The following is a 27,019-nucleotide window of genomic DNA, read 5'->3' as shown; positions in this document are numbered from 1 at the left end:
GGAGGTCATGAAAAGCTAGATGACCTGGCAAGGTTTACATTAGAGCAAAATGGTGTAATCTTTTTCCAAAGCATATGTGGAAAAAGCCAGTTTTAGCCAATGTCACTGTGATGCTGCAGCCCATATTCTTCACAGGGATATTATATGTGATGATATGATTATGGCACAATTATGATGCATTTTGTACAAAACAGGCACGTGCAGTGCCAGTAGAAAAGTGCCAATTTACTGAACATGACTGTTCAGTCATTATTTGTCCTGTGGTGCCTTAAAGACTAACAGATTTATTTGGGCATGAGCTTTGGAGGGCAAAGGCCCACTTTGTCAGTTGCAGATACAGACTAACATGGCTAACCCTCTGAGACTTACCCTATTTAGAGGCATGTATCATTTTTGTATCTGAGGTAATCAATACTGGCTCTGTATCTGCACCTGGGTAACGCCCACTAGACAAGATGTTTTCAGGCCAGACAGTGGGTGGGGAAGAGCCTATTCAGGGCAATGGGCCATTAGGAAAAACAATAGGCCTTAGCCTATCCCCAGTTCAGTGAGCTTTCCTGAGGTCACTCCAGAGAGCCTGTAAGCCAGTGGTCTCCAACCTTTTTAAGCATGAGATCACTATGGCTGTGTATACACTGGCATGAATTTCTGGAAATGCTTAAAACAGAATAGTTTTCGTTATAAGTATTTCCGGAAAAAGAGCGTCTACACTGGCAGGCTGCTTTTCCGGAAAAGCCCCTTTTCCGGAAAAGCGTCTGTGGCCAATGTAGACGCGCTTTTCCAGAAAAGAGCCCCGAGCGTCATTTCCGCGATCGGGGTTTTTTTCCGGAAAAGACTACTGGGCTGTCTACACTGGCCCTTTTCCGGAACAGTGTTCCGGAATAAGGACTTATGCCCGAGCGGGAGCAGAATAGTTTTTCCGGAATAGTGGCTGATTTTGTACAGTTCAACGTCGTTGCTTTTCCGGAAATTCAAGGGCCAGTGTAGACAGCTCGCAGCTTATTCCGGAAAAGCGGCTGATTTTCCGGAATAAGTGGCCCAGTGTAGACACAGCCTATTTGAATTTAAGTCAATCTGGGATCTACCTCAGACCCAAATACCCTCATCCCATCTCCTTTGCCACCCTTTCTTCAAGGCCAGGACCCACCTTTCCCCTTCTCCAAGGCTCTGTCCTGCTCACTCTGGTGCAGATGGGGTACAGGGGTAAGAAGAGGGGGCCACCCTGACATTAATGGCCCCCTTTTTCTGCCTCCCCACCCTGCACAGCAAGCAGGAGGCTCCAAGGCAGAGGGCAGGAGCAGCACGGCAGTGTGTGTGTGTGGGGGGGGGGGGGGCAGAGGAGAGGAACAGCTAAAGTGCTGGTGTAACCGCCACTGGGGACTTAGCATAGGAGCCTCTACCACTTGAGCTAAAAGCTCTCAACCTGGGCTATAGAGGTCTCTTGTTCTTTTCTGTTGCTATAAGTGGTCTAAGTGCCGCTACATAGAACAGTGAACCACACTAGGTGTGTGGGTTACACTAGTACTTGATACCCTCCCAGCCAAACCACTCAGGATCCTCTGTTAGAGGCTCCAAGATCTACCAGTAGATCCTGATCTACTGGTTGGTGACCACTGCTATAAGCTGTGACCACTATGACTCCACAAGGATGTATGAGCAGACCACATGTTTGACTCCACCTTGGGATGTCAGTGTTTTTCCACAAACTGGTCTGGGAACCTAGTTTTGAAAACAAAGGGTTCCTGCCATATGCTAAAGCTATATAAAACAAGCAGTGACATCATCTGCTGTTCTTCACTTCCCACACAAGAACACTCCTGGAAACAACTGAGGGACAAAGACTGAATTAATGGGATTTCTAACCTGTGCATGAAGACCTGAGAAACGTAAGCTCTAAAGCTAATGCAGTTTGTGCCTTAAAATCAGCTAGTTTGTATCCAATCTATCTAGTATACCAAGATTAGTTTGTGGTTTTGTTTATTTGCTAAGTAATTTCCTTTGATCTGTTTACTGTCCCTTATAATCACTTAAAGTCTATCTTTTGTGGTTAATACACTTGTTTTTGTTTTAATATACATCAGTGATCATTGACTGGAGTGCTTGGGGGGCAGGGGTGGGGTAAGGGTGGAATCTCTGTGTGGTTACCACAAGTGCACATTATTCTCTTCACACTGAGGGAGACCAGGAATTAAAACCATATCCTGGCCAGATCTGGCCAGGGCAGAACAGTACTGGTCTGGGGTGCTAGGCTGGGAAGATGGTAGATAGAGAATCTGGCTGTGTCTACACTGGGCCACTTATTCCGGAAAAGCAGCTGCTTTTCCAGAATAAGCTGCGAGCTGTCTACACTGGCCCCTTGAATTTCCGGAAAAGCAGTGATGATTTACTGTAAGAAATCAGCTGCTTTTCCGGAAAACTGTTCCGGAAAAGGGCCAGTGTAGACAGCACAGTAGTCTTTTCCGCAAAAAAGCCCCGATCTCGAAAATGACGATCGGGACTTTTTTCCGGAAAAGCGCGTCTACATTGGCCACGGACGTTTTTCCGGAAAAAGGGCTTTTCCGGAAAAGCATCCTGCCAATGTAGATGCTTTTTTTCCGGAAATACTTATAACGGAAAACTGTTCCGTTTTAAGCATTTCCGGAAAAAGGTGCCAGTGTAGACACAGCCTCTGTGTGTAGATACAGCTGGGAGTGTCTGAACGCTGGTGAAAGTGCAGATATGCAGCATGGCACAGCAGTACAGTATGAAAGGGAGCCCCTGTTGGTGGGTCAGAAGGCTCAGTGTTATCCCAGTTCTAGGTGTCACAGCGGGGGGGCGGGGGGGGGGGGAGAGAGAGAGACCTTTAGATGTATCTACTATACCAGAGGCACGGAAAGGCCAAAGTAGTCCCTTTAGAATTTCTGGAAGGGATCAGCATCCATAAACAGAGTCAAATTTATTCTGCAACTAGATTCTCAGAAGAGTTCAGCATTTGGGGGGGGGATATATGAGATTCACTTGAAAATCTGGCCCCAAATCATAACTCTGTTTGAAAAGAGGTCAATTCTTGTTAGTTCAGGGGACAGGCATCATCCCTGCAAAACCCTCATAATTCTGCTTCCCCAAGCAACCAGTGCAACTCCATGTTATTTTCCCCTTGGCCTCTGTCTCAGCCAGGTGGTAGAAAGGCAAACCACCTCAGACTGATGAAAAAAGAGACTCACAGCTCTATAACAACAACTCATTACAGATACAAAATGCAAGGATATCCCCAAAATTGCACAAGCCTGGTGCTTTTTCCTCTTAGCCAAAGGATATTTCGAAGGGGAGGAGCAGGGTCTGGATGCATTCTGTCTATGCCCCATTCTGTGCAGTTGTTTGGAATCCCAGGTCCTGGGACGTGAACACACATAGCTATCAATTTGGAATGCTTGATGTCCAAGGTTTTAAGCCAGTAATTCTCAAACTGGGAGTCGTGACATGTCTTGGTGTCATAAGGTTATTACATGGGGGGTTGTGAGCTGTCAGCCTCCATCCCCAAACTCCGATTCATCTCCAGCATTTATAATAGCGTTAAATATTTTTAAAAGTTTTAATTTATAAAGGGGCTTGCACTCATGCTTGTTGTGAGCAGGCCCATTGATGTGGGGAGGGCAGCAGCAGCGACAGGCCCTTTAAATTGCTGACAGAGTACCACATTGTGTGCTCCAGACAACTCATAGGTTTGGGAGGGGATGCAGCCAGCTGGGTATTGAGAGCTGGCTGCGCCAGCCCCCCTCTTTCCACCTGGGGCCCCACCTCTTCTAGGAGCATGGAGTGAGTCCCCCCCCACACTTTGCCCAGGGACCTGTGGAGGATGGCAGCTCCCCTGGCTGTGTGCAAGGGTTCACCAATACCAAAGCACAAGAACAACTGTTTTAAGCTAATGAGCTCTATTTTAGCTGTGCAAATGATAATTTTGCATCATTTATACCTCAGTCCAATCTGGAATTATCTTCACAAGAACAAGGAAAGATGCCTCTCTGATTTCAAGGCTGCCACTTCTGCCAAAACTATAGATTGCTACCGTATATTCCGGCGTACAAGACGACCTCTGAAGTTAAAAAACATCCCCCAAAAATCGGGGGTCGTCTTGTACGCCGGATGCCCCGCCGCCGGAGCCCCTCCGCGGCTTTGAAAGCCTCGGGGGAAGCCGGCGGCGGGGCATCCCAGGCGCGCATGGGCTGCCCGCCCGCCGGAGCCCCTCCGCGGCTTTGAAAGCCTCGGGGGAAGCCGGCGGCGGGGCATCCCAGGCGCGCATGGGCTGCCCGCCCGCCGGAGCCCCTCCGCGGCTTTGAAAGCCTCGGGGGAAGCCGGCGGGGGGGCATCCCAGGCGCGCATGGGCTGCCCGCCCGCCGGAGCCCCTCCGCGGCTTTGAAAGCCTCGGGGGAAGCCGGCGGGGGGGCATCCCAGGCGCGCATGGGCTGCCCCTCCGCGGCTTTGAAAGCCTCGGAGGAAGCCGGTGGCGGGGCAAAGGAGGAAGGGCGCTGGGGTATAAGATGAAACCCTATCTTTTAATTAAAAAGATAGGGGGTCGTCTTATACGCCCAGTCGCCCTATACGCCGGAAAATACGGTACTCCAAACTTGAGTAGCTGGTCTGAAGCCTTTTTTTAAAACCTAACTAGAACTATGAATTTTTAACTATTCTCCATCTTGAAAATGGCTGAATTGTTTTTAGAGAAAAACTTTTTAAAAAATTAAAGGAGCAGGATGTGCGCAGAGTGTGCAGGGTGGGGCTGTGCGCACGGTGTGCGTGGTGAGGCTGTGTGCATGGGCAGGGTGTGTGTGGTTGTGCTGTAGGCAGGGGTAGGGTGCGTGTGGTGGCGCTGTACGCAGGGGCAGTGGGTGTGTGTGGTGGCGCTGTGCGCCGGGGCAGAATGTGTGCTAGCACTGATGGTGCTGCACGTAGGAGCAGGGGGCATGTAGGGACAAGGGCCATCATGGGGAGCTGGAGCTGGCTCCTGGCTACGGGGGTCTCTGTGCCCTATGAGCCAGGCTGGTGCCAGTAGCTTGAAGTGGAAGGCCTAGCTCCCCCACCTCTCCTGGCGGTGGCTCCCAGCACGTGGTCACAGGCAGGAGCTGGGGTGGGGGCCAAGCTTCTAATGCTCTGGAACACTCGGGGCTGGGCAGGAAGGCTACCAACCTACGTCGCCTTGTGGCGGGCCTTTCCCCTCCTCCTTTTCATCACTGCTGACGCGCCGCTGCCTATTAACCATTCATCAGCTGGAGAGCAGCAATCGGTGCCACTGGGCTCGGTGGAAGCAGTCTTCTCCCCCCCATGCCAGCCTCAGCATCCCACACAGGATGCCGAACTGGGCAGGTGGCCATTGTCTGCTGCTCTGAGCCTGGGGCGGGGGGAAGGGCTGGGCTGAGCATGCTCCCATTAGCTAGATTCTGCACATTGCCCTTTCCCTTCCGCCCGCTGGGACTTCCTGGAGGCTTCCCCTTTGCTCCCATTGGTCAGATTCTGTCCCAGCGGGGGGAAGGAAAAGGGCAGTACATGGTGCCATTTCTGGCTCGCTTCTTCCCCACAAAGGAAAGCCTTGGGGCTTTCTCCCGCCCCCTCTTCCCCACCGAAATATTGGAATTTCTTGGACATTTCACTACTTTATGGGTACACCAGGGAAGGAGATTTAAAATTGGGACTGTCCCAGACATCTAGTCAGTGTAGGTGTACCCCCAAAGTATTGTAAAACCTGGCAGACTGGTTCCTTCAGGATACAACTGTTCTCCCTTAGGATCGTGTTCGGTGACTAACTGTGTTCTGCTGCTCAGAGGCCAGCAGAGACATCCCTATGGGTGTTGGGGAAGGAGGCAGCATGGCGTCCCTTCCTCTCTGCTGCTGCCTGCCTGGCTCCTGTGTGGAGCCCAAACCTGAACAGCTTGCATGTGGAGGACTCTGCAGGCCTAGGAGTGTGGGTAGGTGGGAGGCTGGCTGCTGGCCCATACATTCACCAGAGCCTGGGGCCAGTCGCAGCTGGGAGTCAAACCACATATAATGTCTTTTGTTTGGTGAAAAAATTTCCTCGGGACCTAAACCTACCTGCCCATTTAAACCAATTCTTATGGGGAAATTGGATTTGCTTAATATCATTTCACTTAAAGTCACATTTTTCAGGAACATGCTATCATGTCAAGTGAGGAGTTACAGTCCATGCAACTGAAAGCAGGATACTTGTGTCAGAAAACATCAGGAAACCTAAATAGATGTTACCTAAAACAGGCAATTTCTGGGTCAAACTTCCCAGGACCTACCAGACAGTACCTTTCAACTATACCCCTGGCTAACCCAGAAGTGATATTAATAGTGACTTCATATTAAGTGTCTCTTTCAAAGCAGAATACAAGAACAAATGATCACTATATATAATAAATACACAGAAAGAGAGAGGTAGAGAGAGAGAGAGTGCTAAGCAAGATGGAAAAGGGGGACAAGGTGGTTAAAGAACATTTTGCTTGATTCCAATGCTTTCTACGCCACATCAGAAAAACAAATCTTACCACAAAAGTTAACATACGTGCTTTTGATTTACTTGTAAATATATATTTTATCTGATATTATATATCATTTTCAGTCAGACACTATTAAAATTGCCTCTCTGGGTGTGTGTGTGCGTGCGCACACGCAGTTTCTTTAATAAATAACTGAAAATGACACTGGTTGGTACAATAGATTAGTCAAATGTGACTAATGGGTCTGGTTTGAAACAACATACTGCACTTCCAATAAACGGCTGTGAAATCCAGTGTGTCAAACAGGGTGATAAGATAACTCATCTTTTTAAAATGATAGTTAATAGGATGTTTATTTCTTCCTCCCCTCCAAGTTAAACATTTGTTTCTGTTTATCATTGTCTTGATTATGAGGGTTAGCCAGCAGCCTGAGGATTAAGGGGTTAACTACACCTAGCCAGGTGGAGTGGCCAGTAGGAATGTAGGTGGGACTTTCAAACAAAGGAATTTGGGTTTTTTCCTTTCTCCTTTTGTCTCTCTGGGAGTGTTCTCTGCAGCTACAGAGAGGGACAAGCATGTCTCTCTCCAAGACACCAGTCCTCATTTTCTGTAAGTAGGGTAAAGTTTAGGTAGTTTCGTTAGGCTTTATTGTTTTCAGGGTTGGGTATGTGATCTGATATCTGGCACTGTTTAAAAGATGTTTTGGCTTTTCTTTGTAACTAAGTTCTAGGCCCATGGAGTTTCTCCATGAGTATATTTTGTTACCTTCCTATCTAGTCATTATGCCTGCACAGGAATATTGTTGTAATAATAAAAGTTCTTTCTTTTCTTTTTATTAACCTGGCATTGGTTACTTGTGTGTCCTGATTTTTATTTTAGGGGTGAGATTTCCCAAATGATCCTTCCCCTGATTTCTTTATCAATATTTGGGTGGTGGCAGCGGAAGTTTTATTCCCAAGATCTAGATTTTTAAGATTTTGGGGGAAGTTTTATACCAAAGCCTGGTAGATAAGGCTTTGGGGTACAGTGCTAGCCCCCACTTCTGCATTTATCATGCCAGAGTGGGGAAGGAGCCAGAGTGGGGGCCAGCACTGTACGCTGGTGCTCTCTGCTGCTGCTTCTGGAAACTGCAGGCTGCAGCTTAAAAAAAAAAAGGCTCTGATACCTGTCTAGGTTCAGCACAGGATTATGGTCTCTCCTGTCTCCTTCCTGGGAACTACTCTGTCTTCAGCCACTCTGTACCCTCACTCCATCCTGACTAAAGAGCAGCAGTACCTGAGTTTTCTACCTTCCCCCTACTAGCCTACTGGAAGTCAGTATTGTTTGGGCTGCTCTGCCCCTGAATCCCTTCTTCTCCCTCTTCAAATAGCAGTGGGTCCTGGGCTGCTTTGTTCCAAGGCTGTTCCCTTCACACTCACAAAAGGACCATCAATTTTAGCTGCTCCATTTCCTGGCCCCCTTCAGCTCACTCACCGGGTTCTAATTCCTTCTCTCCCTGAGAGCCAGGACATTGTTTTCAGATGAGGAGAGGCAGTGATGGCAGAGGGCAAGTTGGAGAAATGAGAAGAAATGAAAATAAAAGAGAAGGAGCCATGCAATCTGCAGAACACATGAAGAAGGAATGGCCAAGGATGGGACACAAGGTTTCCAAAGAGGGGCAAGGTTTCCAAAGGTGCTGATTAGTTTTCTATTTGCATTCCAACTTCAGAGACTTCTGCTGACCAGATAGGAAATCTCTTTTTGTTTTCCATTAATTATAATCACATTTTCTGGTTTTCACATACCAATATTCATATACATTCAATACTAGGAAATGTAAATGCCAGAATAAAATATATGCCCAAATGTATTGCTAGTAATTTTCTTATCCTGAGATTTATATTGTCCAACTTTTTTTGAAATAAATTACAGACAATTTTGTCATCTAGTTGGTAAGTTTTGAATTATCATACAATGAGCTAACGGGTAATTTTCTAAATGTTAGAACATACTCATGCCTCTGCATTAGATACTCTCACAACATTAATAGCAGTAATTATGTTTATTACAGTAATGCTTGGGGCCCAACCACGAATTTGGGTCCCCTGCAGCAGGCAAACACAGAGTAGTAGACAGTCCCAAACCAAAAAGCTTATGGTCTAAATATGAATACATTTCTTGAAGTTCATCCTATGGACAAAACTACAGGTGTATTTCTTAGCAGGTGGAAGATTGTGCCTGAAAAAATCAAAGGTGGATTGAATTCAGAATGAAAATCTACTTTAATAGCAATTTAATGAAAAGCAGAAAGCTTACTTGTTTGATGTTCCATGCAAATTTGTCAATAACGTAAAGTTATTCCTCACACTCCGTAAACTTGCCAAGACCTAAAATAAACAAAACCATGTAATATTTTAAATTATTTTTTACAAACATGCATATTTCAATATATTATGTTAACATAGGAGCATATATGCTGAAGGATAACTTTCTATTCCATTCAATTTATCTACGCTATAACAATATAAACAGACTATTTGAAACTAACCTGTGCAAAAGGTGTAACAATCAAGTCATCTCCATGTCTGCAATAAATGAAAAAAATATGTGAATTGCACATGATCAGAGAATAATCATCAGTTTTTTAATACAGTAGACACATAATTCATCAAATTGTCTGGTGTAAACATTCTGCACAGAATGTAATCGTTAATGTACAGCCACACCAAGTATTATAGTAGCTTTTTATTTTGTGCTTCAACTTTTGCTTGCTAGCAAATGGATGTATCTGCTTAAGTGGGTGGGTACTCAGTTAGTGCACACAAACACAGTATGTGCATATTCAAATTGAAAAGCTAGGTGCTCAGCTACATGACTTGTATAAGCAAAACACAAGGCTGGAACTAAAAATTGGCATCTTAATATTTATGAGCAATTATAAATATTTATATAAAAATCAGTTTAATTTCAAATTGAAAAAAAGAACATTTTGCAATGGAATGTTTTTCCCAGAGCCCCACTATTCAAAAATAAATCTTTATTGCACATACTGTTTCTTTAAATTACATAAAAGGTTGCTCCTAATGGAAAGGTCTCCTAGTCACAATGCATGTTCATAGACAAATGTAAGCAGGGTCAGGGTAAACTCTATTCTGACATCTAGTGGCGAACTGTGGCAAGTGGTGCAAAGAGACTTCAGGGGCTGAGCCCAATTTGCATAGACACACCCACCCTGTCTAGTATGTGCCACAGCAGCCCAAATCGTCACTTTGGCCACTGTGGGAGCCCCAGTCTCTCTGTTATTGAGGCAGAGGGGATAAAAGTGTTGTTACCCTGATTATGTGAATCAAGGACAATGGAATGGTGGAACTGTTTATGACAGAGGGATTCGCCATAAACTAAGTAGCACTCTCTAGACAAGGGGCATGGGTTCCAAACCCAGTCAAATTGAGAGAGGTTGGGGACAGGTCTTGGTACCTGGTGGTGGGGCCCTGTCTGAGGGCCTAAACAACACTGATTGCACTTCCTCCTCTCTCCACTGTGGAATATCAGAGTTAATTTAGATTCCATTAGGAGTCTAGTTTTGAGCTGTGGAGCTAACTTTGCTGTGGGCCAGCGCTAAGGCTCCTCTGTTATGAGCTGAAATCACTGTGTGCTGTGGACGAGAGCTGAAATCACTGTTGCTGAGCTGTGGACAAGAGCTGAAATCACTGTTGCTGAGGGGAGCCTGGCAAGAGCTGAAATCACTGTTGCTGAGGGGAGCCTGGCGCTGTGCTGCTAGCAAAGCAGTTTGCAAGGGGCAACCAGCAAGCACAGGTGGACAGTAGATGCAGCTGGCGGTGGCCTGTGGCTGGTAGGAGCGGCAGCTGGTGGAGCAGCGGCAGGAGCAACCAGCTGGCAGCCCGGAGCGTGGACTGAGGCGGTTGGTGGATTTGCGGAGCCGGACAGTGGAGGCGGCTTACCTGACGACAAGTGGAGTGTGGCGGAGTGACTCGCGTTGACGGTGGCGGCACGGAGAGGCGGAGCCACCGCCGGGCCACGTAAGGTGCATCGATCCCCACCCCTCCAGGTTGGAATGGTGAAACCCTGCCGGGTGGACTTTTGAACCCTGGGATGGCACTGACCCAGGGCTGAGACTCTTGGGGTGTTGGACTTTTGGGACGTTGGGGAGATTTGTGGCTGGGGGGAGGGCCGTTGCTCATTGGGTTACCTCATGTTATTAAAGGTTTGCTACTCTACTGAGGCTCTGTGCTTGCGAGAGGGGAAGAATTGCCTCTTTTGAGGCACCCAGAGGTGTATGTAAGATTTCCCAGGTCACTGGGTGGGGGCTCGAGCCAGTGTTGTATTACCTCGTTGGGAGGAGACCCCTAGACACTGAACCCGGCCCTTGCTGCTGCTATTTACTCGGCCTGGCAGAAGGGTTACACAAAAAACAACCAAAGCTGGAACAACTGCTTAGTTTTGGTAACACAAGGCAATAAATGCCAGGAAATTCAAGGTTAAGGTGGCTCACTCATACTGTGATGGAAAAAAAAGCACAACAGTCTGAGTAAAGGTCAACTTTGAATTTCCTGGCTTTTGTTGATTTGTGTAACAGCCGTTAATGTTATTTAAACATTGTCTCTTGTCGGTGGATTTTCATCATGGAAGATTAGAGACTATGTTCTGTGCAAAATGTTTTACTACTTTTGGAGGAGGGGCTGGTAAATATTATATATTTGTGTTTATAATCAACTCAACATGTAGTGAGCATTTTATCCAGTTGAATACATATCATACCAAGCTTTTTATAGTACTAATATTTTAGTATGCAGATATGTACTGATTGACCTTAGCTACAACAACAAATTCATTTGCTTCAGCAGATAATTATATTTTTATCAAATGTTGAAACATATTATTAGCTTACAATATATTATTTATATAATTTAGAACTTTGTTACAGTCTCTTATGTAAATATTTGCTAAATGCTAATTATTGTTACAGACTTTTTTTCTTAGAATAGCTGGACCATCTTGTTAACTCTCAGAGTTGTATTTCACTATGCAATATTTATAATTCATATATTCTATTTAACTTTTTTTTAGAGAAAGAAGATTTTAAACTTAAAGGAGAATAAGCGCTGTTCTTAATTTGTAAATTTATTTGCACTCACAGTAAGAGTCCTACCCTGACATTCTGGATTTATACATGTCCCTGATAACATCACATATATCCAATGTTCTTATTTTCTGAGGTCATTTATACATAACTTCCTATGTACATTAATACCATTTTTTAGGACTGTATAGGGTTTAATTCTGCTCTAAAACAGGTAATCATTTTAATTTTTAGAAATTAAATACAGACCTAATCCCTTTAATTTTTAAACCTTTGTGTCTAAAGTTGATACAGTCCCTCTACTAGTAATTACCGTGGTATTCCATGACGCCATTAAGAAATACAAAAATCCTATAAAGCTTCCATTATATTCTATAGAAGTCAGAAAGATCCTTCACACTCATGAAAAACAAACAAAAACACTATAGCTTCAGAGGGTAGCCGAGTTAGTCTGTTCCAGAAAAAAACAACAAATGGTCTGGTAGCACTTTATTTACTAACAAAACATGTAGATGGTATCATGAGCTTTCGTGGGCACAGCCCACTTCTTCAGATGACTGGAGTTATGAGTAGGGGATATGAAAACTCTAAATAAATAGAAGGGAAAGGGGGAGAGGGAGAAGAGAATGATTCTCTGTCTTCCACCCCCCTTCCTGTTTTTAATTTAAGTATCTGGAGAATGGGTGCTAAACCTAAGCAGATAAAGATCAAAGTCAATAGACAGATTACTAAGACAGGAAGGATACCACTCAGAAAGTTGTTAGCACCTTCAGTGATAGAGTCCCTACCAATTTAAATCATGATTGAGTCCATTAGCGTGTGAATTGAATTTGTGTATGTAATGTAATTCCAGGCTTTCCCTGTGAATTTGGCTTCGTCACAGGCCAGCTCCTTAAGCCAAATTTTCATATGCCCTACTCATATACCCTACTCATAACTCCAGTTATCTGAAGAAGTGGGCTGTGGCCACGAAAACTCAAAAACACTTTAAGGCATTATATTTACTACCTCCATTTCTAATTATGAGTCCATTTCTTTTGAAACCACTACCTAACATTATAAACTAATGCCAAATTAATGCCACGGTCAGCAGATCCAACGTGGACGTCAATAACCACCATTGGGTGCATGTGTAAGTGATCCATGAAATAAGTTCATGGTCTTAAACAAGAGTTCTGATCATAAAACCTGTCCTCACAGTTGGCACTAATTGGTATAGCTTTGATAGTCTGTTATGAGACATGAAGAATGAACATGTCTTGGGAACATGACCAGAACTGTATGGGGAAACTGGGACTGCAGCAGTGTAGCCAGACACAAAAACCCCATCTTGTTTTTCCACGAGCCCCATCTTGTTTCCCCCCCCCCCCCCCCAGAGAGCAAGAGAAAGGCAGTCAGACTTTGATGCCCTGGGAACACAGGTTTGCTGCCTGTCCCTGACTCTACCATAAACAGAAACCAGACAGTAAATGGGCTAGCTGACGGCCCGGGGCCTCCCGTCGCCCTGATGGCTAGTACCAGTAATTGACAAGCCTGCACTGTCCCAGGAGAGGAATCTTCGCCCATCACATACCAGAGGTGCCCATTGTCTGCATTTTCCCAGGTGTAAATTATGCTTTGCACCCTTCGTGGGAAACTTGGCATTCAAAGCCATTTTTCCTAATTGGCCACTTAAAACCAGGAAGAAGCCTACATGACCCAAGGGGTATAAAAGAGGTTCAGCCGCCCACCCCATTGGAGCTCCAATCATCTATACCTGCTGGCAGGTATTGATTGTCTCCCGAGGTCTGTGGGACGCCCAACCTCGCCCTACTTCTTCCCGAGGGATTGAGAGAAAGACGCTGGCCACGCCAAGTCTGGAACGCAGGGGTGAGAATATATACCTGCTATGTGTCTATTTTGCATGCATTTAATAAGAGCTCAGAGAACCAAAGGGTTTCATGGTACCTGTAAGTGACTTATTAGTGTAATTTCTGTCCTGTCCTTTGTAGTGTCTGTGTTATCTGTAACACAGTAGTAGCATTTAACAGCTAAGTTTACCCTGTAACAATAAAATAGTAACTGTTTAAGCTTTAACCTGACTCCTTCAGTTGCTGTAACAGAACCAAGCACAATTTAAAAGAACTTCAGCCGGTCATAAGGGACTCACTGCCCTGGCCGTCGGCTGACAAGCAGTCTCTTGCTCTATCTGATCTATAGAAAGAATCTTCAGTTTCTGGCCCCTTTCCCCAGAATGAAATTCACTTTAAAAATTACCTCAACTTTTCCTCTCCTTTGTGTAACACTATAAACTGCGGTGCTTTTGCTCAATAAGAGGCATTCAGTTGCTGGAATATAAATATTGGCACAGAGGGTTGGTTTTATGCCTCCATTTAAAAGCATAGAAAGGTGTGTTTAATGAGGCCAGTTTCACCACTCAGATGTGGTCTCTTACAAAGCCACCAAGAAAAAGGCAGTAGAAAAATGTTAACTAAAGGACTGCAAATCAAAAAACCTGCTTAATCTACATGCCATATTTTGTTCCAGTCCTGTCTGTCCATCCATCTATACGCATTGTCTAACCTGGTCTTCGTTATATGCTGTGAATATAATACAGTGAATAACCAAAATATCACATAAAAACACAATATATTTGAACTATAAGGTACACGATTTAGGCAATTTGGCTGACAATAACAATGAATCTCAACTATTAAAAAAAGAACCAATGTTCATACAAATAATATGTAAGGACTCTACAATGACAATGCTATTTCAGAACACTGATTTACGCTGTTCTTCTACTGGGTGAGAAGCAGCCCTGCTGACGGGAGGACAAAAGAGGCAACTGCCCCGGGGCCCAGCAATTAAAAAGGACCTGGGGCTCCTGGCCACTGCCATTACTGTGGCAGTGATGGAGGCCAAAACCCCAGGCCCTTTTAATCGCTGCTGGGGAGCCGCAATGCATTCCAGGCAGCTCTGAAGGCTTGGGGCAGGGCAGCTGAGGGCTGCTTGCCCCACCCCGTCCCTTCTGCCCAAGGGCCTGTCTCTTCTGGGAGCACAAAGCTGCTCCCCCAACTTCACCCAGGGGCCCCATCAAGGCAGTCAGCTACTCTGGTGAGAAGCATACGTTTAATAAACAAAAACACTGAGCCTTGAGAGCACATAACTGAGCATTATGAAATCCTGATTTGGCCTGGGTTGTGAAATAAAAAACACTTTACCTCAGATTCACCCTCTATAAAATACATTGCTACGTTTCAGGGTATTAGTGGGATTACATGATGTTTGTAAAGCGCCTGGTCACGATATTATGATGAATGATGTAAATAAGAGTCATACTCACTGCTCACTTGGAAGGGAGGAGTTCCTAGACATAGTCTTTGGTGATAAGTCATAGTCACTGTCTGATCTGTAGAGAAAGGACTCCCGACGCTGACTGTGGCCTGGAAACGTGGTATGCAATACAAGTCCTGAAGAAGAGCTGGCCTGGGGGTCCAACGGGCTGCGACCTGGTGATGGGCCATTTTCCACATCAAAGCTATGAACAAAAAACCATATTGTTTCATGCACAGTTGCTGATATGTATTTTCAGAATCTAGCATAAAACTCTTTAAATTACCCTTTTATGATGCAATGTGTTCAAATAGTGGAGGCAGAGGTTTGAATTTATTTTGGGGTTTTCACTAGGGGCAAGGTCTGCCTTCTCCTGAACAGATGTATTAAAGAACGGCAGAGGCACAGGAATAGACTCTGCCTGCATTAGGCAAATGCCTCTTGGACTCTCTGAATGACTGCTACTGGTCCAGCCCCACCAGTTTCATGCACAAATACACTTTTGGTGATAAAGGACAGGATTTTGCCTTAAGTTAGCATATTTATTGTAAGTCTTAGAGGGGTAGCCATGTTAGTCTATGGCTGCACAATCAACGAGGAGTCCTCAGGCACTTTAAACACTAAGGATACGTCTGCAACATGATTCCGAAATAACTTGCTCTATTCTGAAATAACTTAGTCTGCGTCTACGCAGCAGGCAGTTATTTCAAAATAGTGTCAAAATACTGACAAGCTAGAGGACTTCTTATTCCGACTCCTGTAACCCTCATTGTACGAGGAATAAGGGAAGTCAGAGGATGAGTGCTCTGTTTCAAAATAAGTGCTGTGAAGACGCTCCCTATTTCAAAATAAGCTATTTCAAAATAAGATATACAATTGATGTAGCTCAATTTGCATAGCTTATTTCAAGTTAAGCCCTGCAGTATAGACGCCCCTTAACAGATTTATTTGGGCATAAGCTTTTGTGGGCAAAGACCTACTTTGTCAGTGTCATCTAGTGAAATATTCTTTGCCTATGAAAGCTCATGCCCAAATCTGCTAGTCTTTAATGTGCCTCAGGACTTCTCGTTTTTGGAGATACTGACTAACATGGCTATTCCTCTGATACATACCCACAAATAGGAGAAGTATCATTTTTGTATCTGAAGTTATCAATATTGGCCTTGTATCTGTGCTCAAAATGTAGCTGCAGCTGGGTAATGCCCACTTTGAAGTGGGTCTTTTCCCACGAAAGCTCATTCCCAAATAAATGTTAGCTTTTAAGGTGCCACAGAATTCCTCAATATTTATCTTAAAAGTTCCTTCCCACACGATACATATTTTCTCTTCCTCTGGTCTGAACTTTGCTGAGCTCAGCATACCATGTAATCCACTCAGCACACACACATTCCTGCAAGGTTCTCCATGGTTTTCCTTAACCCTCTCTCCAGGATTACACTTGTGATACAGATCAACTCCCTTTTCCTAACCTCACTCCGATGAGCCGCAGTGATGAGCCTCACAGTGTTAACATGGACTAATGTAGATGAAATGCCCTCGACCCAGTCGGCATGCTTGAATAGCATTACTAAACAAGCCAGCCCAGACACACATTTAATAGCTGTGTCTAGCATGAGATATGAGCCAACAGCTTTTAAGGCTTAACACAGATGCACATAAAATACTTGACTTCAAAATGATCAAAGTTTACTGTTAGGGAATATGTACCAAAGCATGAAGTAGCTAAATACTAATCCTATCCTAGTCATCTGAAGGGTACAAATACAGTGAAGGACTTGAAGAACTACACTATCCATACGAAATATAATAATTCCCTTTAGAATCCAGCAGCTCACACCGCAGCCAACCATTGACATCAATCAAAGTTACATCCTTGGGCCCATCTTCGGGGAAGTGGGGCAAAGGGAGCAGTTGCCTTGGGGGTGCGAAGATTCAAAAGAGCATGGGACTCTCAGCTGCCACCAGAGCCCCAGACCTTTAAACACCACTGGAGCCCTGCGTGACATACTTCAGTGCTTTGGGTGGCTCCCCGGGGAGGCGCGAGTGTGTGTGGCATATTCTGAGCAGTGCTGAGGGCTGGCTGGCCCCAGCTCTGTCCTTCTACCAGAGACCCTGAACCTTCTGGGACTGCGGAGCTGGCTCCCCTGCACCTTGTCCCTGGGACCTGGTGAGTCTATCGGCCTCCCTGTACATTCTCAATAATTCCAGAAGTCAGGTCACTTATTTAGGTGCCTCATTTCAGGCAACCAAGTTTGAAGATTTTAGCCTATACTTTCAAATACATTTCACAGCTGAACCATTCATTGTGAGAAATGCATCTTTAGCTCACCCATTTTCAAAATGCTAGGTGGAGCAAAAGGGAGTTTTTAAAAAAACAACCTTCCATCACCATTTCCATTATACACCCATTTTTGAACGGTTTAGAACTTGGCTGTTGCAGCATGTGGTTGAAGTCATTTTGGGAATTTTAGTAAGAGACACTCCTCATCAACTCCCAAAATAAGCAGGTTGGCCTGTTTTGTTTGGGTTTTAGGAACCTGTCTGAAATACCATATGTGCTGTAATATCCAAGCAAAATCAGAATGAATTAAGGATAAATTCAGTCTGTATTTTCTTGGGGTTTTTTTAGGTTTATATTAAACTCTGACTGTTATTATACATGACAGGGTTAAATTGCATTCCCTCTCCATGCAAATTGTTCCATTGAAATCAATGGCTGTAACTATGACTTGAGATAGAGTAACTTTACTGATTTGTTAATGGAGATGTCAGTTTTAGGTCTATATTTTTATTTATTTTCAGTGTTTCTTTTGGCTATTTTAGTGTCCTGCAACTTTTTACATCATTCTTTTCTAAAGGTTTACTTACATCGTGATTACAGAAATCAGAGTAGACGCCAGTTGTCCCATGTGCAATGAAATAAACACAAACTTTAAAATAAATATTTATAAAACCTTTGTGGCACTATCTAATTTCTTGTTTGTAAGCCAAGAAAGCTCAAGTGCTCTCCACATGGCTGCTATGTACAACTGAAACAGAACTCATGGGCTATGTCTAGACTGCAGGCTTCTTTCGAAAGAGGCTCTTTCGAAAGCATCTTTCGAAAGAGCCTCTTTCGAAAGATCGCGTCTAGACGGCAGGCGGATCTTTTGAAAGAGAAATCCGCTTTTTCGAAAGAGAGCACCCAGTGAGTCTGGATGCTCTCTTTCGAAGACGGCCTCTTTACATTGAAGAACGCCTTCTTTCGAAAGAGGAACTTTCGAAAGAAGGTGTTCTTCCTCGTAAATTGAGGTTTACCGCCATCGAAAGAAAAGCCGCGTTCTTTCAAAATAATTTCGAAAGAACGCGGCTTGAGTCTGGACGCAGGGGAAGTTTTTTCGGGAAAAGGCTACTTTTCCCGAAAAAACCCCTGAGTCTGGACACGGCCATGGATAGGAAGCAATAATGGGTACGGATCCCATAGGGGCACAGACTCTATAAAAAGAACCTTTTCCCTTTCCAGTTTTTCAGTATTTATTTCATAAAAGTTTGATCCGTGTTTTATAACTGATGTTCAATTTGAACTAAAAAAGTGAAATCTCCAATTGTAAGTGACAATATTTTAGACAGACCAACTGTAGGTCAATCTGGTCCACCAAACCACTCATGCAAGAAGTGAGTAAATAATAATTATTTTTAAAAATCTAAAATGTGTATTTTAACCACCAAGACATGGATTTGCCTAACCTGAGTACCTGGATGATCTCCTTACTTTAATCCTGGTCTTCCCCTTCCATCTTGCTGCTACCTATACTAGTCCTAGCTAATAATGGATTATTTTGGGTGGGAAGCTCATTTGTCTTGTAAAATGCACAATGTGCTCCTGACATCTATAAAAATTAAAAAATAGTAGGTGAGGCTTTGCTGAGCTACTCAACAGGAAGGCTGATCAGCTATGCCAATCTGTTATGCAACAGGGTGCAAGCTCACTATTAAGGTTGTGCATTAGAGTGTGAGTTAGATGCAATTAGGGTGTGTATTGCTTTTTGCGTTGGTTGAAGTTGGATGTGAAACTCTTATAGGCCGTGCCAGTGCAACACTGACTGCACTGCAGGCAATGTGAAGGTGGCAAGGAACACAGGTGACTTTTCCCTTCACTTCTTAAGGTTTTATTAAACGTCTTATTTCCTTTTGTCTGAAAGGTTTGAGTTATGCCTGAAAGCAACTTCCAGCAAATGAGGAGAAGCATTGCTGAGGTACCACAGAAGAAGGCTGGTGAAATATGAAACAAAGACAGCAAAGCTAAAGATGCCTACAGGACCTGAGAGTTTAAAAAAAGGGGGAAGGGTAGAAGAAAATTACTATGGTTTTAATTTTTTCTCTTTGTGAGCTACATTATGCATTTGGGAGCATCATTTGAGCAGATAGATATGCAAAGAAAACCCAGTGCAAACTAGGCTACTTGACAGAGTAGACCTGCACAGTGCGGCTCTGTTATTAGATCAGGGTCAATCAAAACATTCTCATTTCAACATCCTCCCCCCAATCTTGCTCCTGCCTGATTTGCAATACAGGCTGAACAAAAACTATAGATCCAAGCATCCCCAGCCTTTTAGACAAGCCAGACTCGGATCTGGAAGTCTGCTTCACATCAGAATGTTCTGGCTTGGGCCCTTTTCTAATTGTTATGCTATTCACATTCCAAAAGCTGAGCAACAGCATAGAGAGGTACAGTGGTGGCACATACCACTGTCCCTTTCCAAACACCAGGCGCCAAGCATCTACTTAGTGTTCCTTTTTGCACAAACACTTCATCCTCTCACAGATTAAAATTAGAATTCTTTTTCTTGAGAAGCCATGAGTCACAATGTTACCCCTGAGCTGTTATTTAATGGAATAGCTGGTAGATACAGTGCCTTGAAACTGCAGTAACAGCCAGAGCATCAGAAGTATATGCTGCATATTCTAGTGTGGTAATTCGTTCCAGAAATGTTTTTGGAGAACTGTTTATTTAATATACCAAATACCATGTATATATTCATAAAAGTACCAATAGCAATACATTTTGCATGGAGAACTGGACAGCTGAAACACAAATGTTCCAATATGTACATTTGTATTCGTGTTCAGATTTTTCACCATTTTAATCCTTCCAGAAATCACATATTGGGCTGGGAAAAAAACAACCAAGATCAGATCTTCTTTTGGCCTTTTAATTCCTAGGTGCCGGATATATAATAAGTTATTTAGCTCAAGATTTATTTTGGTAGGTAAATTACTTAAGGCATTATAAAACCCCATGAAAAGGATAAACACAAAAACCAGTATTAAGATATGTAACATGGTTAAGGTTCCTGTGAAACCCAAATTCACAGCACTAGTTTCTACAGTATGAAATTGAGATTCTTTTATACACCATGCTGTATTATGACACTTAAGAATATAATTGCTTAAGTGTAGCTACAAAGTGACATATAACTGAATAAATATTGGATATCAAATTTCTTTTATGAATGACTCAGTACATATCCTTATTTGTGCTCAGAAAATTGATGGAAAAAGCTCAGCTCAATAACATGGTATTTATAGACATCTAGCGAAAAGACATGCAAACTCTAATTGTAAAATTTCTTCACAGAGGGCTCTTCAATCTAACAGACAAAGATAAAACAAAATCCAAAATAGCTGGAAGCTGAAGCCAGACAAATTCACACTAGAAATCAGGAGCAATTAAACCATGGAACAATTTACCAAGAATTATGGTGATTTCTCCATCACAGGTAATTTTGAAATGAACATTTTCTAAAAGATATGCTTTAGTTCAAAGAAGAACTAATTCAGAAAATCCTTGTGGCTTTTAGTGTTATACAAGTGGTCACTTTTGATGATCATCAGAACCCTTCTGGCTTTATGATCTATGGTATAAAAGGTGTTTGTTAAATACTAGCTTGTGTAAAATACAAACTCTACATGCAAGAAAGTAACTGAACAGCAAAGATTGGACTCCTAGCATTTTTAAAAGGCTAGGATTGATTCCTCCTGTAGAAAGACATACGGAGACAAATGGTCTTTTACAGAATCCCTGAGGCCTTTTTATTTTTTAAAGTAACAGACACAACTGTGCAATTCAGAAAGAAGCATGAATCACCAGCCAGACATTAGCTGGGCTGAGTAAATTCTAAAAATCATTGAGCAACAACAGAAACAAAACAACAAGAAACGGATCAAACGGGAAACTCCCTCGACATGGTTAGTCATCATCATAGACTATGACTGACACGAAAGCGAAACCAAGAACATATTCAGACTAGAAACAACAAAAAGAGAAGTGTTTTACCACAACTCGTGAACTGCTTTTCCGTCAGGGTCAAATCCTGGCCATGACATACGTCTACAGCAGGGAAGAAGAGACCTCGTCCCACTCCCCCCTGCGTAAGGGCCAAGCAGAACTGGAGCCTCTGCATCTGAGGGTATGTCTACACTACCCCCCAGTTCGAACTAGGGGGGTAATGTATGCATACCGAACTTGCTAATGAAGCCCGGGATTTGAATTTCCCGGGCTTCATTAGCATAAAGCCGGCGCCGCCATTTTTAAAAGCCAGCTAGTGCGAACCCCGTGCCGCGCGGCTACACGCGGCACGGACTAGATAGTTCGGATTAGGAAGCCTATCCGAATTAGGAAGCCTAATCCGAACTATCTAGTCCATGCTGCGTGTAGCCGCGCGGCACGGGGTTCGCACTAGCCGGCTTTTAAAAATGGCGGCGCGGCTTTATGCTAATGAAGCCCGGGAAATTCAAATCCCGGGCTTCATTAGCAAGTTCGGTATGCATACATTACCCCCCTAGTTCGAACTAGGGGGGTAGTGTAGACATACCCTGAGGGAGCTCAGGAGCTACTCTGCATGTCCGTGCCTATTGTCCTCGGAGGGCATGTCACTTACCAAAAGAGTAAGACAGAATATAATGGAAACAAAAGAACTATGTAGCACTTTAAAGACTAACAAGATGGTTTATTAGGTGATGAGCTTTTGTGGGCCAGACCCATTTCCTCAGATCAATATGTGGAAGAAAATTGGCACAACCATATATACCGAAGTGATACAATCAAAAAAAATGAACGCATGTGAAATTGACAAATCAAATTTTAGAACAGAGTGGGGATGAGGGGGGAAGGTTAGTGTCTGTGAGGTAATGTCATAGTGGTGTCACCTATTATCACCCCATGTCATTACCTCACAGACACTAACCTTCCCCCCTCACCCTCACTCTGTTCTAAAATTTGATTTGTCAATTTCACATGCGTTCATTTTTTTGATTGTATCACTTCGGTATATATGGTCATGCCAATTTTCTTCCACATATTGATCTGAGGAAGTGGGTCTGGCCCACAAAAGCTCATCACCTAATAAACCGTCTTGTTAGTCTTTAAAGTGCTACATAGTTCTGTCTTTTGTTTCAGCTAGACCAAACTAACACGGCTGCATCTCTATCACTATAGAATATAATGGAGGCGGTGACACAGCCCTGCTACCCCTATAAGTAGAAACCCCCACAGCAGTGTGTGTTGCACTTGTGCAATGCCATGGAGTCTCGGGACACTTGTGCTCCCTCTAGGGAAATATGGCGGTGCCATTAGGTACATTCAAGCCCTTCATATTTAATGGGTCTTATTAAGGAAATGTGCAGGTGTCCTTGCAAACATTAGGAATGGAGGGAAACCAGAATTAAAAAAGGGACATTGTATTCTTCTGTTGATCAAAAACGCCATATAAAAAGCTAGGTATTGTTATTACTACAAAATAGTCTCATTTTTATATTAGAAAAATATCTAGACTAAAATAAAATAAATAGTAACAACAATAATTAAGGAAGCCTTTTGCTTTCTGTTTGTATTTAGTATAATAATTTATTCTAATGAGGAAGAAGAACTGCATGTTCCCTGAGTCCTTCTGGATTTTAAACCCTAATAAAACCTAGTGAACAGTAGGAACAGCGATAGCCAGTAGATGGCACAAGTTAGCAGTAGCTTGCTTAGACACAAGGTGATTGAGGCACTTGCTCTAGTCACAGATGCAAAGAACTATAAATGCAGCAAATCAATAAACAGAGGACTAACCCAATGAAATGTCAGGAAAAATTCTGCTTGGATGTAAAATACAACTAAGTCCAATGCACCATGTTGGAAAACACACAGAATTAACAACAAGCAAACCCACAATTTGCCCATGTTCCGCTCTTTTATGTGGTGCAACCCCACTGAATTCAAAATGATTTCACTGACCTAAGTTAGAGTGCAAATCCATTTTAATACATTCGTAGCCAGAGCTTCCCTGGGGAGAACTGGTGCATTCCCACTGCAAAGGATTTGGGATGAACAGGGGCTGCTCTATTAGGCAGGAAGGGTCAGAGGATCCACTGCTGAGCAGAGTCTCCTGCCCTTCCTCAATGTCACTTTGGGGCAGCAAAGAGCCATTGGGAGGAAGTAACTGACTCAGTGGCTGCAGAGTCACTCCACAGCCTCTCTCATGGGATCCCTGTGGAGTTGCAATACTCAACCCAAACAGAATACTAAGTACGAGATCCTACAATGTCTCCTAAGAACAAGATCTGGCACAAAACTTTCTAAGGGAACAGCAAAAAAGCATGGCCTGAGGCAGAGACTGGATCTGGAATGCACAAACAGGGTTCCTGATCCAGTTCCTTCACCAAGTTGTGGGTGTCTCCTACCAACATGCTAATGATATTTTTACTTCCTGGTTTCATTGAAGACCATGATAGGGTTGTGCTTTAATGACAGGAAAAAGGAGAGATGGGGTCTAACATTCTGAATTTCATTTGAATTCTGATGGCACATCTTGTAGTTGCCGTGTCACTTTCTGGTCTCATTCCATTCTTCATCCTGTCTAAACATGCAGAATAAAAATATATAAAATTAAGGCCATCAGCAAGCCAGGATTTATACATTGTTTGCTAATGTGACAAAACTATGTATCCGACGAATGAATCCTACATGTATAGACTGCATTCTCCTCTGAGTACTGCACATACATCCAAGGATCCTTTTTTGGTCATTTAACACCCCACAACCATATGGTGCCATCACTGCTTCCTGCAGTGGAATTTCATGTGATTCTCTCAGACATTGAAAATGATAAAGGTCATTTTACAGTGGCCAAAATCTCTGCCCAACAAGAGAGCAATTGAGGGTTGCCAATTGCATAGAACTGAACACCCTTGCCCTGTTCCTTGCCCTGCCCCTTCTCGGAAGCCCTGACCCCATTCACTTGATCCCTCACCCTCTATCATTTGCTCTCTGCCACCCTCACACATTTTCACTTGGGTGGAGCAAGGGGTTGGGGTTCAGGCTCTGGAGTGGGTCTAGTTATGAGTGGTTCAGGATGTGGGAGAGCGCTCTGGACTGGGCCAGTAGGTTTAGGGTGTGGGCAGGGATACAGTGTCTGGGGTGGGGCCAGAAATAAGGGGTTCCAGGTGTGGAGAAGGCTTCAGATTGAAGCCAAGAAGTTCAGCTTTTGGGAGCTGGCTCAGGGCTGTGGCAGGGGGTGGGGTTTGGGCTCCAGATAGGAGTGTGGGTTCTAGGGTAGGGCTGAGGGTGAGGGGTGTGGGCTCAGGGCTGAGGCAAGAGATTGGGGTATAAAAGAGGGTTCATGGAGCGGGCTCAAGCTGGGTGGCACTTACCTCAGGTGGCTCGCAGTCGGTGGCTAATGCAGGTTTCCCTGCCTGCTCTAGTTCTAAAGTTTCAAATCTTCTCGGCATTGCCGGGAGTCTCCTGGAATCAGGCTTGATTTCCTGGAGGCTCCTGAAGCCAAATCAGGAGTTTGGCCACTAAAGTCCAGTGGCTCAGCGGGGTTAAGGTGGGCTCCCTGTCTACTCACCCCATGCTACTCCCAGAAGCAGACAGCAAATCCCTGAGGCCTTGGGGGGAGGAGGAGTTCTTCGCACACTGTCCCAGCCCTGACTGCCAACTCCACAGCTCCCATTGGCTAGGAACTACAGCTACTGGGAGCTGCGGGGGCAGTACTTGTGAGCAGGGGTAGCATACAGAACATCCTGACCTCTTAGCCCCACTGTGCCACTGGGCAGGACTCAGAGTCACTGGAGGTAAACAGCACCCAGCTGGAGCCAGCCCTGCAACCCCCTCCCACACTCTGATTTCCAGCCCTAGCCCTGAGCTCCACCTTACCCCAAACTCCCTCCCAGAACCTGAACCTCAACACCCAGCCCCAGCCCAAAGACCACTTCCACACTTCAAACCCCTCAGCCCCAGCCTGCACACCTTCCCATCCCCAGCTTCCTGCCCATCCTAGTGAAATGAGTGAGGGTGTGAGAGAGCGAGCCAGGGAGGGGCCTCAGGAAAGGGTTGGGGCAATGGGAAGGATGTTTGGGTTTGTGTGGACAGTTGTCAAACCTACCTAGTTCCGTTTGTTCCCAAAAGTGGCCAGCATTTCCAGAAGGAGCAGGAGAGGCTAGGCAGCTCTGCATGGTGCTCATGCCTGCAGATGCTGCCCCCCACAACTCCCATTAGCCTTGGTTCCTGGCCAATGGGAACTGTAGAGCTGGCACTTGGGGTGGGAGCAGCGTGTGGAGCTTCCCTGATTGTTCCTGCACTTAGCAGCCACAGGGACGTGCTGGTCACTTCTGGAAGCCGCAGGGAGCTTGCCGTTGCACTGCCAACCAGATTTTTAATGGTCACAAACCAGACGCCTGGCACCCCAACAGCAACTAATATTTAGATTTTCAGATTCATTAAGCATGGTTTCCTAAAGGGTCCTTGGCAAATGCAGCTACTTACATCTTCAGCACTTTACATCAACAGCCTCTTCTAGATGCTATCTAATTTTGTGCACCTGTTTCACATTATCTGAACAGCTTGTTATTTTTTACAGATAAAGAAGACTGTTCAGAAAACAACTGCATTTAAACCAGACATTCTTTCACTATCACTAAGGTCCAATATAGTGTTTGCAATATCACTACAAAAAGCAGGACAGAGAACACAGACATGGAGCATCCTGGTCACATGCTATTTTATAAGACAAATCAGTGTTGATCACTAAAATACAGTTCATGAAAGATGCTGAGCATTGTCAATGGGAATTCTGGGAGAATTCCTCCTTTTATCTGCAATGAGAATTTAGATGTTACATCATCTTCCACAAAGCTGATTATGATATCCAGCTAGCTAGGATTGTATACTGCCTTCATCACCATGGAGTCCGAGAACCTGCATTTAGCTTCCAGCAGAATAACCTCCCTCCTCATCTTCAAGATGCTCCCTGGATTTGCTTCTTCTTTCATGTTCTCTCCATACCTCTACTTGTTTATTCTCCACTCTGTTCTCACAGAAAAAGCCTCCTTGTATTTAGTTGCTTCTCTGACCAGTTCAAGACGCATCCAAAGACTCAGTTCTTCTCCCTGTATACAGCATACAGTAATCAACAGAACTAATCCATCAGAATCCCATGCTTACCTCTTTCAATCTTCATTAGTGCTATGCTAGATTCCATTTCATGACTGTATGACATAGAATATATCCTCCCTTATTTACTAGTATTTGTAAATGTAAACTGTCATCTGCTGTGAAACATGTTATTAAACCTCAGCATGAAGTATCAAGATAAACGAATGTTTACCTGGATTAATTCTCTCTGAATACAGCAGTGTTCAGTGTTCTTAACTCTGAGTTCCCCACTTCCATGGAGCTGGTGGCAGGGGATAGGGGACAGCAGGGAGATAGAACGAGAACAGTCTATCACTGATTGTCAGGGTAGTCAAACACTGGAATAAATTGCCCAGGGAGGTTGTGGAATCTCAATCTCTGGAGATATTTAAGAGTAGGTTATATAAATGTCTGTCAGGGATGGTCTAGACAGTATTTGGTCCTCCCATGAGGGCAGGGGACTGGACTCGATGACCTCGAGGTCTCTTCCAGTCCTAGTATTCTATGATTCTATGATCATATCAAATGATTCCAGGGCTGCAATGACTGGAAATTGACTTGAATCCAGATCCGAAACACCTTTGAACTATGGGAAAGTTGAGACCTAACGGAACTAACCTTTGGAACCCAGGCCACCCCTAACATATTTCAAAGGCAAAAATAATATTAACTGGCAAATGAGTTCCTTCTCTCCCCTCCTTTCCCCTCTTCCGC

The 27,019-nt window shown here is 44.2% G+C and overlaps 1 protein-coding gene and 1 long non-coding RNA gene across 5 annotated transcripts in view; one reads left to right on the top strand and one right to left on the bottom strand.

Annotated features, from left to right (window-relative positions):
* PDE4B (phosphodiesterase 4B) overlaps nucleotides 1-27,019 on the bottom strand; it is a 413,469-nt gene that overhangs the window by 94,181 nt on the left and 292,269 nt on the right. For all 3 annotated transcript variants that reach the window (XM_075936176.2, XM_075936177.2, XM_075936178.2), the window contains 3 exons: nucleotides 14,879-15,073; nucleotides 9,001-9,037; nucleotides 8,769-8,839 (listed from right to left, as the gene is read on the bottom strand). In XM_075936176.2, the coding sequence (XP_075792291.1) occupies nucleotides 8,769-8,839; nucleotides 9,001-9,037; nucleotides 14,879-15,073 (303 nt within the window). The remainder of the gene's footprint in view (nucleotides 1-8,768; nucleotides 8,840-9,000; nucleotides 9,038-14,878; nucleotides 15,074-27,019) is intronic.
* On the top strand, nucleotides 660-25,885 carry LOC142830560 (uncharacterized). Of its 2 annotated transcripts, none has more exons than XR_012905909.2 (4): nucleotides 660-1,886; nucleotides 19,050-19,103; nucleotides 20,486-20,627; nucleotides 25,752-25,885. It is a non-coding gene; the product is annotated as an uncharacterized LOC142830560 (long non-coding RNA). The 2 variants fall into 2 exon arrangements; XR_012905907.2 differs by having other exon boundaries at nucleotides 19,050-19,194.

The sequence above is a fragment of the Pelodiscus sinensis genome, chromosome 9, assembly GCF_052426305.1.
Source record: "Pelodiscus sinensis isolate ZL-2025 chromosome 9, ASM5242630v1, whole genome shotgun sequence".
NCBI classification, from domain to species: domain Eukaryota; kingdom Metazoa; phylum Chordata; order Testudines; family Trionychidae; genus Pelodiscus; species Pelodiscus sinensis.
This window is presented reverse-complemented; position numbering and strand designations above follow the sequence as displayed.